General features: G+C 35.7%; 1 protein-coding gene across 2 annotated transcripts; it reads left to right on the top strand.

Annotated features, from left to right (window-relative positions):
- Nucleotides 1-1,806: 1,806 nt before the first annotated feature.
- Nucleotides 1,807-18,848, top strand: LOC120631959 (protein O-mannosyl-transferase 2). Of its 2 annotated transcripts, XM_039901672.1 has the most exons (16): nt 1,807-2,008; nt 3,379-3,459; nt 4,269-4,353; nt 4,434-4,538; nt 5,122-5,230; nt 5,337-5,425; nt 6,777-6,965; nt 7,246-7,352; nt 8,958-9,150; nt 10,020-10,220; nt 11,919-12,029; nt 13,641-13,770; nt 15,682-15,830; nt 15,970-16,126; nt 16,548-16,691; nt 17,774-18,844. In XM_039901672.1, the coding sequence occupies exons 1-16, from the start codon at nt 1,968-1,970 to the stop codon at nt 17,989-17,991; spliced, it is 2,109 nt and encodes a 702-aa protein (XP_039757606.1). In that variant the 5' UTR covers nt 1,807-1,967; the 3' UTR covers nt 17,992-18,844. The 2 variants fall into 2 exon arrangements, with proteins under 2 accessions (XP_039757606.1, XP_039757607.1); XM_039901673.1 differs by lacking the exon at nt 16,548-16,691 and having other exon boundaries at nt 17,774-18,848.
- The last annotated feature ends 384 nt before the right edge of the window (nt 18,849-19,232 follow it).

Raw genomic sequence — 19,232 nt, 5'->3', positions numbered from 1 at the left:
TTTTTTGATGTTTTTTTAATTTGTCCACTTCAGGACAGGCAGAGATTATTGACAGTACAGCCTATTCAATTGCATAATTTATGCTTGAATAGTGTACAATTAAGGCAAAGCCTATTCAGTAATGTTTTCCCTTTTTTTTTTAGTTATTTTAATTTATACTCATTTTAAATTAAAATATTGATGCAATGATTCATCTGAATTTTTCATCTTTCTCTTTGTATTTTTACAATTTGTCACATACTTACTATGGAGGGTAGAGGTAAGGGGAGTCATCTTATATGGGAGAAAAGTTGAAAAAGTGTCCAGTTGTATGCGCTAAATGACAGTTCAAAAATCCTCCACAATGGCGCTGGTGGATGCACAGGGTATGGTATGAATGTAGAAATCGTAGATGAATTGAAGTATGCCGAGTTAAAAAATTTAATGTCATTATCGACTAAAGTAGTTAATTATTGAGAATTTCAACAACTTACGTTGTACAAAATATTGTGGTAAATATAACCTTACTTCCTTGTTTATTTTTCAAGCCTACTCTAACAATATTTATATTTTTGGCGCTTCTTTTAAGAGTCACCTTGATGCAAATGTGGCGCCATCCTAATTTAATACATTTTGACGACACTTTTTCATATACACAGATAATCCTCCTTACCTCTACCCTCCATAATACTTACATAGCCGTGGCATAGGCAGGAGCATTGATTTATGTTACTACAATTATCTCCTCATCTTTGGGTTAATGGCTTTTTGTTGTATGTTTTCTTCTTAATTTCGTAAAGAGCATAATTCGTTTTCATATTTAGTTTATTATGGGATAGAGATTTAAGGGATGGGATAGAGACATTCATATTATCGCTAACAATCACCTATTTTAAACTTTAAACAGTATTTTTTTATGGTTTTCAACGTGTTGTAACGCTGAGAGCCGAGTTTATATGCTACTATAACTAGGTCATTTCGAAAACTTTACATAGCATGACTCCTTTGTGGTAAGAGAAGGATCTATTTCTGTACTTACATTAAAATATTTGCTACCAAGTGGTCTCTTTTCTATGAATGTTCAACGACTTGAAAAAAGACTAATACTCAGAGTTACTAATGAATCAAGTATAAGGAATTTATGTTTCATGAGATTGATTGTGAGGTTAAAAGGTTACTTAATAACATAGGTATTAGTTTTAGTTGAATATAATTTATTTCAAACAGGAGGAATATCGCATTCAATTTGGGTTATATTAACTGGAGTTTTTGTAAGGCGTAAACTAGCATTTTTTATAATTTCATGTTTTATAACAAGGCTTTATATAAAGCGTAACATAAAGATAAATATTCAAAACTACTTCTGATTAATGACTTAAAGAGTAAAAATAATATTTTTGGATCAGCTCCCCAGTAGGTTTTAGCTAATAATTTCAAAACATTCAAAGCTCTAAAAGCCCTTGCTATCATACAATCAACCATTTAATTAACATACATACATCTATCCGCCCGTACGATAGTGAATTGCACTACTTTACATTAACTTTACAGTATGTGTTTTAATAGAGCTTAAATATAACTATAAAAAATACTTTTATTTTTTTTGAACATTTAATATTAAACCTAAAAACACTTTAAAAATATATTTGTAAAAGCATTTATTATTAAAAGAATTAAAAATAAGATAATTAAAAAAGAAACACATTAATATGTTACGAACAGTGTCTAAAATGTATTTTTTATGTTATTTAGTTAGTGATTTAGTGGTCAGTGGTTTATAAGGTTAGAGTCTGTGGGTTGTCAGTGACAACCTGACAGTGATTGTTATGTGTTTACTATTTATCATTTTGTTACCTACCGTTAATTTTATACCGTTATTTTTCCATTTATTTGCGGGTAACCAAACGAATGACGTATGTTTTTTAATATATTAAAAAAAACCGTAGTCGGGTTTAAAAATTTTTGTGCCTTGTAAATCTTACAAAGAAATGGCCCAGACCCGTGAAAAATGCTCTTCATCATCCAAAATGTATAACATTTAATTTTATCATAAAGTATTTTATGTTTATAGGATGGCTAACATAATATAAATCACACTACTAATATAAATTATGCTGGTGGTGTTTGATAATTTTTAATCATTTCATTTAAGATTTTGTCTAGGGTTTTCTTCATAAAGAGCTGTGATAGCTTTTTATTCAAACATCCTAGATTAAATCATATTAAATTTTAATTTTATTCAATAGTCAAACACCTCACGCTTTAGAAACATTCTATCCTGACCATCTAGATGCTAGATAGTTTCTACTGCATAATTGCAAATTGTTGAACAATTTCCTATCTGATGATCCCTCAAAACTACGGTTTGGGTTTATTTAAGGGGAAGGTAAACAAATTTCATAAAAGCGAGTACAAATGGCTTGTCTGCAGTGACATGCATAGGGTATGCAGTTGATACAAAATGAAGAAAATCTCCAGTACCAATTATAAAAACTTCAGGATAGGCTTTTTATAACTCTTACAGTGCCTATCATTTAGTTTTTTATAACTTGTACTGGAGATTTTCTTTATCATATATCATCTGCATACCCTGTGCATACCCTCTATGCACACCACTGCTTGTCTGGTGCTGCAGATGTCCATGCCAGTAGTGATCACTTAACACTAGGTGACCCTTGCTCGCACTCGCACTATATACATATAAGCTACATTATATTGGTTTTTAAAGTAGCTTAGGAATGGCCTTAGACCCTAATCTTATCCTGAAGTGTATGGTCATTTGCTAAATCCATTTTTTTGTTTAATACCTACACACTTTAATTTTGCAGTCCTTACAAGATCAAGTGTAAAAGTGCCCCTTTTTATTCATACCAAAAGACTTCAGTCTGCTGTGTTTAAAAATATATATTGGATTTTCTATACATTATGTAAAATCTTACTCAAACAAGTATTTTACTTATATTTTATACTTTTGTTCAGCTTCTTTTATTGCATTTTTAAATATCAATCATTGTTTTCCATATATTTTAAATGATATGCCATGTGTAACATACTAATTCTCATCACCCCAAGAGCCCTGAATGGGGTTGAACCTACTCTGGCAATCTCTGACTTTAATTCATGCAAGCTTAGCCAATAACAAGATATTAAGAATACTGTACACAAATATATAATTTTTTTAAATAATTTCTACAAGTTTTTTTGTTATAATGCCAAATAAATAAGCTCATTCCATTCATGCTGCACTATTTACTACAATGTTATGTTAACTGCCAAACATCGGAAACAATTTCATTTGGTGGCCTGATTACAATTTTACCTGATAAAAGTTTACTACTGCACAATAAATACGGTAGCAAATTTTTAATTAATCAGTTAATGCAAATCTATTTATTACAGATGGTTGATTACTTTTGGATTAATTTGTGGAGCTACTTTTCTGACGCGATTTTATAAAGTGTTAGAGCCAGATCATGTATGGTAAGTGTTTTTATACGTTTGTGTTTTAAAATTTTAATCATTCCCAGTATATTATCTTTTATTAATGAACACAGCAGGGCTAGCACGGGCTGGAGATAAAAATTATATCCCCCGATTATATCCCATCCATCTTCTAAATCATTGGAACATGTGAGAAGAAGATTACCCCCGTTTATTAATACACATATATTATTTGGATATTATTTCCACCTGTGTGCCAATGCTCAGAGAGTTTATAAAGCTGTGGGCAGTGGCGTGCACTTCATACATGCACAAAAGCACTGCTTACCCTAAAATTTAAATATAGCTCGTATAGGAGTAGGATTTTTGCCGTTTTTTGCCATTTTCCTGCTGTATGCATATCCTGGTAAGAAACCCAGTGCACGCCACTGGCTGTGGGAGAAGGTAATTTTTTATCCTTTCCCTGGGGAGATAATCGTCTCCTGCCCATGCTAGCCGAGGAAGTAACTATACAGTTTCCACATTATTTAAGTGTCTCACTACTTTGGCTTTGCAACTCATTGAATAACTAAATAGTAGTAGTTGTAGAGCTTGTCTGGCGAAGGACTATCGCCATGCTTATTTCTGCCGCTAAGGCATTTTTGCAATGCTGTGTTTCTGAAGGGCCTGGTTTCCAGTGTAATTACAGGAACATGAGGCTAAACTGATGGACTAAATTGATGGACACAGTGTTGTAGGACATGCTCTTGCCCTGTGAAGTGTTGCTCTGTTTATTATCGATGGTTTTCCACTAACCATTGGTGGGCCATCTGTTGTCAAAAAAATTTCAAATTATATAATATTTTCAGTTGGGATGAAACACATTTTGGTAAAATGGCAAGCAGTTACATTAACAGAACCTTCTTTTTTGATGTTCATCCACCCCTCGGAAAGGTATTCATTCTCTTTTACAATAATTCATGTTGTGTTGAAAAATCAATTGCCTTGTAAAAAATTATTTTTTTAAATTTCAGATGCTCATAGCTTTGTCTGGTAAATTGACAGGCTATGACGGTACATTTCATTTCGAAAAACCAGGTAGTAAGTTCGATGGTGCTAGATATGAAGGGATGCGAATTGTAAGTTTAATGTTACCACATGTACATATAGTTTAAAAAAATAACATATATATATTTTTTTTAATTCGCGTCGTTCTCTACATAAAAACTAATAACAGTAATTACTTATCTTAACTTAAATTCTAATAGCATTCTGTCTGCTTTAGAATAAGGAGCAGCTAAGGTACTTTGCCAAATCCCCACAGCACAGCATTAACATTAATTTTAAACTTTCATATTAATTCAACCCGCAATGCTCTTTTGGGGTGACTGAGTTCAATCCCCGGCACGTACCTCAAACTTTTCGGAGTTGTGCGTTTTTAAATTAAGGAATTTGTGAGGAAACCTGCTGCTCCTTATCATTCTTAAGCAAGTGAAGTCTACCTATCTGCACTTTGCCAGCACGCTGGACCGAGGCCTAACCCCTACTTATTCTGACAGGAGACGAGTGCCAGAAGTAAGGGGTTGATAATAATCATGATCAAACAAGTATCGTTTGTGCTATACCCTGTTCACAACAGATCTGAAATGAGCCCAGAGGCACTGGGACTTGTTCTGCATACCCTGTAAAATTCCAGTCTTAAAGACTAAACCTTATTTGCAGTTTTGCACAACCTTGGGAGCCTTGATAATACCTCTAACATTCCTGACAATATGGGAAATGACTAAGAATCTGGACTCAACTGTAATTGGTACCTTACTTTTACTATGTGGTATGTACTATGAGTTTATAACTTTTTCTTTGTTATACATAACATTATATTTTTATATTCGGTCTAGTGGAATACCTAAGTAATAAACATCTACCTTTTTTTTCAGATATAGGCTTCTTAACACTTAATAGATACATTTTATTGGATCCAATACTGTTGTTCTTCATGAGCTGTACTATATATGGAGTGTTTAAGGTATGTATTTCTTAATAAATATATATATTATAATGTAGTTCTAAATCTGTCAACGTATGTCTTATATCTATTGTTGTTATTTTACAAAGGAGCATTGGTGTCAATTCTGTTGAATACAAATCTCTAAACTAAATTGACAGATCTGAAATTGCTGTTGACATTTTCTCTGCCTTTCACAATTCTTCCATTGATAAAGGAAAGCACTGTATGTAGACTTGTCAATATAGTTCAGATGTTGATGCCCAACAGAGTTATTGGCACCATTGTGCGGTAAATTTTTAGTTTCAGTTTAATTTCAAAGAAATGCTTTAATATTAATAAAATTCCACCGCTGGACTGAACGCTTCTCCCAACGGGACCCTCCCGTTGGGAAAAGCGTTCAGTCCTATAAGCGTCCAGTTGCCTATAATCTCCACGCTTGGCAGACGGGTTGGTGGTCGCAGTAGATGGTAGTACCATCGCAGTATGGTAGTCTCCGTTTTATTCCGTTAGTAGACTCATACGACACTTCAAAGAAGAGGAGGGATTTTTACTGTTTATTCTGATCTGCCGTCATGTAGACTTTAAAAAACAGTTCTATTTTAAGATCATTTTTTGGTCCACGTAAACAAACATCGATCCGATAATAAGATTGACTTCAAATTCAAATTCAAAAATGTTTTATTCATGTAGACCTCATCACAGGCATAAGTGCCTGTGATGCGTTCATACATTTAACACGTTACACTAATGTTAGTGATGGTGAGAACTGCATTCGTTAACTTAAAACTAAAGCTAGGAGGGTTCCAAACGCGCCCTGGTCTAAGAAGATCCCACAACTTAGCCAGGTTTTCTTCTTGTTATCACCACAGTCTAGTTAATGTTGAGATATGAAGTTAGAGCAATTCAAAAAAAGCTTGGGTGCTTTTTTACCATACAATCCTTAATATTATAATAGGATTTTTCTATAAGCTTACGTTTTATAAAAACTTTGAACTTATTGAGAGACATCTCAAGGATCTGATAATTTGTTATAAAATGATATACAATTATCCTTAAATGAATTACTAATTTTATGCAGCCTGGTAAACTGCACTACAAGTTTAATTTTACATATATTAATATTAATATTATATTAATATTATTACAGTCCACTTTTTAAATTTTGTTATATTTTTATGTAAATCAATTAAATTTTTAAATATGTATTGGTTATACTTTGAATTTGGAGCCATCCTGTATAATCAATAGACCTTACAATTTTTGAATCAGCCCGGTAATACCGAGGACCGCTTGATTTGTCTCGAACGTACTGAACCGAGGCTGATGAGGCACTTCAGCTTTAATAAGGAGAAAAACTAACGTTCAACAGGTCCGGTCTCTAACCGACGAAGGCCTGCCGCCTTTCTCGTCCCGAATGTTAGCGTGGCAGCTTTATCTGGGCGCGTCGCTCGCTTGTACCATATCAGTGAAGTTCGTCGGCTTATTCGTAGTATTGTTTGCTGGTCTGCGAACTATCGCCGATTTGTGGAACGTGCTCGGTGACTTGACGAAGCCTGTCGTAAGATCTATTTTAAAACTTTACTCTTCTTTATCTTTACTTAGTTAAAAACAAGGTCGATACCCCTGTTTGTACGCTTAGTTCTTTTAAACTACGCAACAGATTTTAATGCAACTTTTACATCTTTAATATAAGTAGGATTAATAGGATATAATTTATCTATGATCTGTAGAATCTTAGTTTTTAATAGAAGATTTATTTCATTTCCGACTTTTAACTGTTACATAAATATATGTTAAATCAGTTTCAAATGTTAACCAACTTTCTTTATTCCTTGCAGAGCTTAACTGTAAAACACTTGATTGGTAGGACCATAACATTGATCCTTTGGCCGATACTGCTCTACGTGTTTTTCTTCTGGATTCATCTCACTGTACTTAGCAAAAGGTAAGAACAAATAAAAGTCGCAGTTAACTTAAATAAATTAAGAACGCTCAAAATAGAATTGACTCTTAAATCTGTAATAAAAAAACAAATATTTAACCAATGGGATCCATACATTTTTCCGCGATAAACTTGGTGTAATAAACGTGTCATAACGTCGAAATTATGTTTAGTCACACTCAGTGGCGTGCATAGAGGGTATGCACAGGGTATGCAGATGATATAAAATGAAAAAAATCTTCAGTAAGAGTTATAATAAAACTTAAGCATAGGCGAGACCACTGTGAGAGTTATAAAAGCCTACCCTTAAGTATTTATAACTCGTACTGGTGGTTTTCTTCATATTATACCATCTGCATACCCTGTGCATACCCTCTATGCACGCCACTGGTCACACATGCACTGACAGCACTTTTCACATGTCAGTGCAATTGACGGACCAAGCTATGGCCCATCTAATCGTAACAGGATCCATCGACTATAAACAGAGCAACAGTTCGCAGGGTATGCAAGGAACATGTGCTGGACAGCCGCTCTGTGTCCATTAACGTAGTTGATGAGGCGTAGTTGTTAAGTCTCATGTGCCTGTAATCACAGCGGCAATATTAAAAATGCTCTAATGTTATCAACAGCCTATAGGAAATGTTGTCAATAGCCGATAGGAAACGTTGTCAACAGCCGATAGGAGACGTTGTCAACAGCCGATAGGAAATGTTGTCAACAGCCGATAGGAAATGTTGTCAACAGCCGATAGGAAACGTTGTCAACAGCCGATAGGAGACGTTGTCAACAGCCGATAGGAAATGTTGTCAACAGCCGATAGGAAATGTTGTGAACAGCCAATAGGAAATGTTGTCAACAGCCGATAGGAAATGTTGTCAACAGCCGATAGGAAATGTCAGTTGACAACCTAGCCGACAAGAAATGGCATCCTTACTAATATTATAAACGTGAAAGTGTGTTTGTAAGCCCTTTACGCTATAACTCTGACACCAATCAACTTGATTTTTGGCATAGAGTTAGATGACAGTTCTGAGAATAACATAGGCCCAAGAAATAAACGGTTCTCACGGGATTTGTTAAAAACCGTAATAAACGCGAAAAAAGAACAGCTAATCTATACATATAATAAAATTGGAGTGTCTGTTTGTAATATTGAAATAACCGTTTTTTACTAAGTGTAGATGATACTATTTTTGTGTATATACGTTTATAAATATGGCACATACATCAAATTTTTTTTATTTTTACTTTTTTGGCTGTCTGTCTATTTGTTCCTGCTAATCTCTGAAATGGCTGGACCAATTTTGGCGGGACTTTTATAGGCAGGTAGTTGATGTAATAAGGAGTAACTTAGGCTACGTTTATTTAAGAAAAAATACTTTATATCACTGTGAGATTAAAAAAAATTAAGGACACTTAAACAAAACTTAATTGGGAAGGTTCTATTTAAAAACTACACCCGATTTTTTTTTTACAAGAATATAATACTTTAAAACCTGATTTTAAAACAAAAACAAACGCGGATGAAGTCGTGGGCAACAGCTAGTATACCATATAGCGCCAATGGCTGAAACATTGGATCTCGTATAATTTTGCATGGTGAAGCGGTAATGGCGATGGGTTCTACTCGTCGGGTTTCCAAGCGCGCCTGGAGGGCAACAGTTTGAACAATGCCAGCGCGCCGCGGGTGTTGGCATTTGAAGCGGCTGTCACACTTAAGAACCACCGCACAGGGGGTGGCTATCTGCATTCGCACCACCATCTCTACCCTGCTGGGGCCGGGGCGAAACAGCAACAGGTGAGTGACAAACTACTTCGATATAGTTCAAAGGGTACCACGATAATATTTTGGGATTTGTCGATATTTCGACCCAGTTGCATAGATCGTGGTCACCACAGGACTGCGGAGGTACGAGATGTCAAGTTGGATGACACGGGCAGAATCTGACTACCTTTAGTGTTATTTTTGTTGGTATTTTACGAACTGTTCGACACACTACACTGACAACGACACTTTTAAATTGAGAAGCTTTAGATGCTTTCCCTGTTTGCATAATTCTACCACTGGATTCCACACACTTGCTAATTTAAAACCGTCCTCACGGTTGAGGTTTGATTAACCACGAAAATCTTAGCTTCAAATCTTTAGAAACTACTTCGATAGAACAGGCGTTACTATGCGGAATTCCATGATATACAATGAATGTTAAGCTTAGTTTGCTATAGTGTTATTTAAAATTTCTTCAATCTTTATAACCCGCAACAAACAGGTGTTCGGCAATGTACTCTCTACACACGTTTCGGCCCGACACCGGTGCATTCTCAGGATATGTTGATTTTACAATGATTTATTGTTAACGACATGTTAATAATAGTAATAATAAATATAGCACGACAATACACACATCGCCATCTATGGTCTAGCGTCAATGTAAATGTAGCGTGTGTTATGGCTTCTAAGAAGATGACTGGTAAATATTTTAATGAATAATACACATAAATACTTATAACATACATATAAACAGCCAGACACTGAAAAACATTCACACAAAAATTTTGGGCTTGAACTCAGAATGCAGGGTCAAAATTCGTCAAAGTAACACTATACAATGAATAATGGTTAAGTACTTAAGTTAATCAAAGTAAGCTTAAACTTAACTATTGCAGATAACGACATACACGCACAAAGACGAGAACAATAAATGGATCGTCAAGCCTTACGACCGTGAGCAAGTAGACGGTGTTGTGCTGGTACGGAGCGGGGACTTGGTGCGTTTGACGCATGCTGCGACAGGGCGAAACCTGCACTCGCACCGCGAAAGGGCTCCCATGACCAGCAAGTTCATGCAGGTCACTGGATACGGCGAGGTAAGGGTCGTGTTACCAAAAGATAGATTTAGATTTTTGTTAGCTTCTTTGTAAAATTCATTTGAATTCGATAATAATTCGTAGTTATTTTTTTAATATCAATAAATAAAAAAAATATACTACGACAATACACACATGACCATCTAGCCCCAAAGTAAGCGTAGCTTGTATTATGGGTACTAAGATGACTGATAAATATTTTTATGAATAATATACATAAACTGCGTCTGGCTTCACGGAAGATCAGCGCTGAGTATTTAACAGGCACTGCAAAAATTCTGAGTGAAGACCATTTTGGGATCACACCGTTCCTATAATTGTTGTGTAGACTATTAAGTAGTATTTTAATTCTAGTGGGTGTATATACAAATAAAGTTTTCTTTCTTTCAAATACTTATAATATACATATAAACACCCAGACACTGAAAAACCCAACTGAACAACCCAGAACATTCATGTTTATCACACAAACATGTTTCAGTTGTGGGAATCGAACCCACGGCCATGGACTCAGAAAGCAGGGTCGCTGCCCACTGCGCCAGTCGGCTGCCTATTTTCGGCGGTTATTGAATAGTTTAAAGAAATAATCATAATAAAATTTGACTTACCGCGAGTGTTTATGTAACCTGATGTCGGTGGGTATCTATATATATAAAAGAAAGTTGTATTAGTTACACCATTTATAACTAAAGAACGGCTAGGCCAATATTTATGATATTTGATTTTTTGGATTCCTCTTAGACCGGAATAGGTATTAAAATATAACATTCATGAAAAAAAATGATCCGCGGTACGACATTCGCCGGGACAGCTAGTTTTAGTATAGATATCGGAGCGATTCGATACAAACTTCAGTCTCTTTCTACGAGACTCAGCAACCAGCCAATGATTAAATTATTAGTTTGCATTTTAAATGCTCGAGTAACATTTGGTTTAGTTAAATTAAACGATATTAAGATGATTTGGGTTATGCTTTATTAAGTACACACCAATTAATATTTAAGACGAGACTTTCAGAGTAGGTGATTATATTTATAATTATCTGACTACCTTCAGTTTTAAGATATAGTTTGATAACCATCACGTAGAGATTATACATACAGTTAATTATAAACCGAAAAGTCCTTACATAATAGTGTTTTGTGACATAGATGTGACTAAGCAATGCTGTGATCTGAAGGTCGTGCTTGCCGGTATAATAACAGAGACATGAGGATTAACACCTACGCCTAAAGTTGGTGAACACAGAGCGGCATGTCGCTGGATGTGACCCTCACATGCCCTGTGAAGTGTTACTTTGTGTATACCTGCTTTGTCCCTCAATTATTACAATATAAAATAAAACGATCAACAAAACGTTTGGTAGTATTAATAAAAACTTAAACAATCCAATTCTTGTTTATGGCTTTTATGCCGTATGTGTTAACTGGGCGCAAGCTCCTTTGTCGATGTCGTCACTCCGCGAAAAACTCAAGAGCGTCTGCTAAAACGGCATAAGACAGTTAATATAGAAAAAAAATGCCGCGTGGAAAACTTATGTCCTGACAGCTGTTTTCCTATCTTTTCAAGTCTCTGATTTAGCGCATTTTACTATTCAAAAATTGTTATGATAGTTTGAAAATAGTAAATTAGTATACACTAATTTTCTAATTAAATAAAAATACAATAATTATAATTTTATCCTTAATTATATTCTAGGATGGTGTTGGAGATGCTAACGATGTTTGGAAGATAATAGTGTCGGGCGGCAAAGATGGCGATGAGATACAAACTGTGCGGAGCAAACTTGTATTTATACATTATTTGCAGGTATGTTTTATTCTTATATCCTTTATCATATTAACCCTTTACCGGCCCAATACAGCGCACGGGTCTCTTCCCACAATGAGATGGGGTTAAGGCCGTAATCTACTACAATCGCCTAGTTCAGAATGGTGGACGACACACACCTTCGAGAATATGGAGAACACTCAGATGTGCAGGTTTCATAACGATGTTTTCCTTCACCGTTGAAGCAAGTGATATTTTGATTTCTTAAAACGCACACAACTCAGAAAAGGCTAGAGGTGCGTGCTGGGATTCGAACTCGGCCCCCCGAACGTGGAGTCGAGCTCCCACGCACAGGGCTATCACCGCTTCATTCTTACTTAATATTGTTAATGCGAAAGTGTGTTTGTTTGTTTTTCCTTCGTTCACGGACTAACGGGTCAACTTATTTTTGGCATAGAGTTAATTGAAAGTACGGAGAGCAACGCAGGGTACTTTTTATCCCAATTGAATAGGAAAAAATACGATTCCCACGGATTTGCAAAAAACTGTTATAAACGCGGACACCAGATAGTAGGCTATATAAAGGAGTATGGACAGCAGCGTTCACTGTTCTACTACTACCATCGATTGCGATCACCGACCCGTCCTTCCAGCGTGGTGATTAAGAGCTTTGGGAGAGACCTTTAGTTCAGCGGTGGACTAAAGGCCTGTCCCAACTCCCACAATCTGCTTGTGGCTTGATGATATTTTTTATGTCACCAAAAATTTTTCGTTCAGCCTCAGTTGAGAACCCAGTAACGTCAGAGTTATTATTTCCCAAAGTTGCCATTGGATTGCCGGCGGAAAGTCGGATGGTCAGCGGAGTTTTAGTAATAAGGTCTCCTCTTCACCTTTGGGTACTGGAAGCTAAAAAGCATAGAATACCGTCGCTTTCTTTATTTAATCACTTATGCCCGTTTTCACGAAACTTACGCAACGCCTTAATGGAATTAAACCCTAATGATTTAGTCGATGTCTACGGGAAAAAACGTTTCACCGAACCTTAGGTGATAACTATTGGTGAACGGTTGATGTATGTCTAGGAATTTCCTTAGATTAGGCGTTACTTATTTAGGCATTGCCTTGTTCGTCGTTAGTGAAAACGGGCAATAGGTGCTCTTTATGTTTTTGTCTGGGGAGGCTTTGGCTGTGGCTAGTTACCACCCTACCGATAAAGATGTGCCGCTAAGCAATTTATTGTTCCGCTGCGATGTCGCATATCAATCAATCATTCAAATCTTTATTCAATAAGAGATGTTTAATAAAATTTTGTTCTAAAGCATTAATTAATTATTTGTTGTCTTATAATTGATATATCACCAATATAGCAATCTGTTATAAATTAATGTTTGGGTGAATTTATTAATATTATGCATTTACTCCACCATCAATAACCTATGTCCAAACTTCTTTATCATTTAAATAGTCTTTAACACAATAGTAGGCTTTCCTTATTAAAACATATACACATTAAACTTAGCATAGAAAGCAATTAGGGCTTTGACTACCATACTCCCTAACAGATTAGCCCGCTACCATCTTAAGAGTGATAGGTGAGATTGCAGTCAAGGGCTAACTTGTAGTGGAATAAAAAAATTAAAAAACGTACAGGCGTGTGCATTAACGACGACGGGTAAGCAGCTGCCCAAGTGGGGCTTCGAACAGCAAGAGGTCGCGTGCAATCCGAATCTGCGGGACAACAATGCGCTTTGGAACGTCGAGGACAATATTTTCGATCAGCGTAAGTTTTCATCATCATCATCATCCTTATGAAAATTAAGCTTAATTTTGCTATACTCCGCGAAGAGCAGGAGAATCTGTATTTTCGAAATTATGATTACTTCAATCTTTATACTCCGCAACCAAACAGATCTTCGGCAATGTATCCTCTACGCACGTTTCGCTCCTAAACCGGAGAATCCTCAGGAGATGTTGACTTTACAATAGCTGTTAATTAGTTTAACAAATTATAAATTACAACAAAGAGATTACAAGAAACAGATTCTCCTGCTTTTAGCGGAGTATAGCAAATTAAGCTAATAATATATCATGAAATTCCGGAAAGTAACGCCTGCTTCTATCCAATATCGTGGATGATGATATTGGATAGAAGCAGGTTCCATACATAAGCCATACTAGCTGTATTCCGCGATGCTACTTAACTTCTCACCTTCTTTTATTATAGCCTGATGTTATTGGACCATCATTTATAAACAGAGCAATACTTTTCTGGACATGCAAGTAACACGTCCTGTGACATGCCACCTTGTGTCCATTAACCTGTAACGTAGGTGTTACGCCTCATGTGCCTTTAATTACACTGGCAACCCACAATTCAGACTGAAAAATCGTATTTCAACAATGCTTCTTAGAGGCAGAAATAAGCATAGTGGTAATATTTGCCTGAACGAGCTCCGTCACTTAAAGCTCTACTAATACTGTCTGTACTACATGAAACATTTTTATACATTGGGTCGTCAATGACCCTGATAATAATGATGAAAATAAGTATATGAAAGTTTTTATGTTTGTAAATTGTCACTTCACGCCACATTGACTGAACCTGGTTCACATTTGGAACGCAAGTTGCTTATATCTGTCAATAACGTGGCTATTTTGTATTAGTGTAAAATCAAAAGTTCCCGCAACTATAACTAATCGAGTTCCATGCAGTTGTAGGCGTGGATATGACTTCTCACCAGTAGATGATTTAAAAAAAACAATTTTCTCGGTGACCTTAGATTTGGACAGCCGATTGGCGCAGTGGGCAGCGACCCTGCTTTCTGAGTCGAGTCCAAGGCCGTGGGCCCGATTTCCAAAACTGGAAAATGTTTGTGTGACGAACATGAATGTTTTTGAGGATCTGGATTTTTGGTGTTTATCTGTATATTATAAGTACATATTTATTTATATTATATTCATAAAGATATTCATCAGCTATCTTAGTATCCATTACGCAAAACTAAGCTTTCTTTGAGGCTAGATGTCACCATCTGATGTCTGTGAGTTCGTAGTTTATTTATTTCGAAATATAGATACAGCGCTGATTTTCAGTCTGCACCAGTATCAGACTGAGCAAACAACCGCGACGCCCGAGTAAATTTAAGAAAGAAGTTTAAATAAAAAAAAAATTAAAAAATCCAAATAAACTGTAAAAGAGAGCCAATAAATCTAAAACTAACACAAACTTAAATTAAACAAGTAGGTAAATAAAAGTAATTAAAGAAAATAAAATAAAATTGTAGAAAAAACAAAAAATATAATACATAATTATTCCAAACAGTACTCATTATGCATAGACAAATCTCGCTGCTTCAATTTGTAAGCTAAGGTATAAATTTTTTAGCTTGTGTTTAAATACTATTTCGCCAAGAATATTATCACATGTACGGAACGGAGGAGGAAGATCATTCCAGATCTTGGCCGCAGCGAATCGAAAGCAGCCCCTGAACCCTGCCTTTTTATGTTTAGGGGTGGCTAGTTTCCATTTATTAATAACCCGCCTTGTATCATTATCTCTTTGCCAGTGCAGTTTCTCGTACAGGTACGGTGGACACTTACCATGCAGTATTCTGTATATCATCATTGTCAGATGCAGGTTCCTACGTGATTTCATATTAAGAATTTAAATAGATAGCATTATTCTTTTTAGTGCCAAAGATGAGTTTCGAGGTGTACGCATCAAGCTTTCTAGAGCGGTTCATAGAGTCCCACGCGGTGATGCTGCATGGAAACGCTGGTCTGAAACCGAAAGAGGGAGAGGTGACTTCGCAACCCTGGCAATGGCCCATCAATTACAGGGTAACACGCTTATTTTCTTACATATTATTAACCTTGAAACTCGTATCGAGATAAAATCAAGGTCAAAGTTTAAAATACTTTAGCATTAATTCCGCTTTTGTTGATTGGTTGATCAGATAATTTTAATAATTTTTTTCAGGGACAATTTTTCTCAGCAAATTCTCACAGAATCTATTTATTGGGTAATCCGGTAGTATGGTGGGGAAATCTGGCATTCCTCGCAGTTTTCTTCCTGCTCTTCCTCGTTAACTGTATAAGGGAAAAGCGCGCGCAAGCTTTCGGAAAAACTGTGGAAGGTAAGTCAATAAATTTGTCTGATATTATTGATAAATAATATTGCTTTAATCTGTGTGCGCGCGTCTATGTGTGTCTGTTGATGATTCTTTGTGTGTCTTCCTGTCTGCGAGTGTGTCTCTGTGCGTGTGTGTGTGTGCGTGTGTCGGTCTGCTGTGGGTCTGTGAGTGTGTGTGTGTGTTCGTGATTTGATTTCTTTTTTGTTTTAAAGGTTATCAAATATTAGTTTGATGAACATCGGTCCAAAATGGCCGCCTCCTCAAAATGGAGAATTACACATTTAAAGTTATTACATTTAATTTAATTAAAAACTCCCTCAATATGCGTACGAAATGAAAGCGCTTGACTAGTAAAATAATAACTATTACTATATAAAGTGTACACTTTATATAAAGTCGGGGATTTTTTATCTTTTTAATTCAGGGGGTGAAAATGCAACTCTACTGAACGCAGCTGGGTGGAATTTTGTGGGGTGGGCACTCCACTACGTACCGTTCTGGGCGATGGGCCGTGTGCTCTACTTCCATCACTACTTCCCAGCGCTCGTCTTTAGCTCTATGCTTACAGGTATTTTTACATTCTCATATGTAGACTTATTGGAACAAAATTCTAGAAGTATTAGAGCTTTATCTTGCCGAGCTAGTCAGGGGAAGTAGTACCCACAGCTGTACTGGTAGCAGGTGAAATTGCAGGCACCGAACGGCACTTTGTAGGACGTGTTTCTCACATGCCCGGTTTACAGGACATGGTTGTACCATCAGATGGGCCACTGACTGACCGATCGAACGACCGACCAACCGACCGACTGTCTGATCGATCGATCTATCTATCTATGAACGCACAGGTAGCTATTATAACGTAAGCGTCCGCTAAGAAACGGTTTTTAATAATTTATCCCCAAAATATGTATGAAGGAACCAATATTATTTTATATCTTTTTACTTGATGCTGAAAGAAGTGTTGCCTACGAGACGTCTTGCACGACATATTTGTTTACATGAAAACGTGCACCACATGAGTAAATACTCTACCGAGCCAAAAATGTACACAACGAAATAGGTAAGCAACCGACATGGGGCGACGGTTCGTTTAAGAGCGTCACGCCGCACTCGAATTCGGAACGTTGCAAACTAAAACGCGACCTTAACGTCTCAAGTTGCCGCTACGTACAATATTACATTTAGACTTATTAAATTTTAAAATGACCTAAATATAACCGAAGTAATCAGTAATATAGTAACAGTATGAGTAATATCTTTATAAAATTAAGTATTTTTTATACTAAACCTAGGTAGATGTTTGATATTTGTTTTTGTCGCAGCGGATAATCATTTCTCTTTTCTCTAATGCTCTGATACCTTGGCAATGTAGAAGATGAATTTTCAAAAAACTTTCTTAGCAGACAACAACTGACAACTATGTTATAATCTCTAAGTTCAAATTCGACTCAAACGGCCAAGTTGTTTCAACTCAGTCAGTCAAATTTTAAAAGAGATACAGTTTGTAAAATGAGCTACAAAAATATTACATAATATTTACCAAATTATTATTTAAAAAAAATTTAATATCCCTAACGGGATAAGAATTGATAAATAACTTAATAATATGAGTTTTAAATTTTTTTTATAAAATTAAATATTTTCCATCAGGTATCATCACAGTTTACCTACTGCAGAGCATCAAGAGCTTTCTGAGCCCGGAATTAGGACGGACAGTGTATCAAAGCGCGATAGGTCTCGTGATAACGACCACAGTGTACAGTTTCTATCTCTTTTCGCCACTCGCGTACGGAATGAGCGGACCCATGTCTAACGAACCTAACTCCACTGTCACGGGCTTAAAATGGCTGGACACGTGGGAATTTTGATATTAATTTGAATTTTATTTATTTAAGCCAAGTATTATTTGGGAATACAGCCTGAGCCCTTCCCATAATTAGAGAAGACCTGTAGCCCTAGTACAAGACTAGCTCGCTTGAATTCGAGGAATCGTTTTAGAGTATGGAAAAACTTAAACAACGGAGTAAAATGTATCTTATTCGCTTTGTGTTAAAGCTGAAATTTTTGTACAATTCTTTTCTTTCTCTTTCTCGGGCTTTTAACAGAACAAAAATCAGAAATACAGAATTTGCGAGTATATAACGAGTGTTATTAGGTTCATTTTACTTTGGCATTAAAGCGTTAAATATTCGATAACGAATCCTCGATTGCGAACGAGCAAATCTTGTACTTAAGCTAGAGTGCCCTATAGTAGGCCGCTAATGGATTGCCAATGATACATTTGTCATTTCCAGCCCTTGAAACATGACCTGCCCTATTCCATTTTCGAGTATAAGCTATCTTTGTCAAACTTGGAAATACGAAGCCGTAAATGCCCGGTTACTAAAAAAAAATTGAGTGGAGATTACTGGGAGACGAATCTCTCTGTCCCAATCAGCTTTAGTGGAAAGGAGGCCTAATTATTATGAGCATAAGTACTTCAAATTTCAAGATTGACGATTGGCGACTATATTATGTAAACTGTATAGTTAAAATGCCAAGAAAACGATTAAAGGTTTGATGCGTTTAAATTTTAGCAAATATTTTATACTAAAAATATTATCCGTCCCGTATTGAGTAATTTTATATACAAAATATAAATTTAAGAAATAAGTAGGTATAGTAAATACAGTTATTTTTGGTAAATGTTTATACCCATGTTTGTAATTTAAAAAATATATTATTATAATATAGTACAATCTTGTTTCACTTCTTATTCTTTATGTGTGTTAATAATAAGATACCTACCTGAAACATTTAAAATAATAGATATTATATACTAAAAAACTATTCTATAAGAAAGCCGTATATGACAAATCGAAGATTTTAGTGTTTAGGATAATGCATTGATTAAAAGGCATACGTAATTGAATGTTTCATGTTCATAGATCTGTTTCAATGCTAGTTTTAAAATCGTGTATTTATTATCTATTAATTTCAATGTTTAAATCCAATCAAGCACGTGTCGGGCCACTTGCAATCTAGGGTTCCGTAATTGCCCGCTAGGGCAGGAAGTTTTTTTTATATATTAAGATAATATTAGTGCAGATAATATAAAGAAATAACTTCT

The sequence above is a fragment of the Pararge aegeria genome, chromosome 19 (assembly GCF_905163445.1).
Source record: "Pararge aegeria chromosome 19, ilParAegt1.1, whole genome shotgun sequence".
Classification (NCBI taxonomy): Eukaryota; Metazoa; Arthropoda; class Insecta; order Lepidoptera; family Nymphalidae; genus Pararge; species Pararge aegeria.
This window is presented reverse-complemented; position numbering and strand designations above follow the sequence as displayed.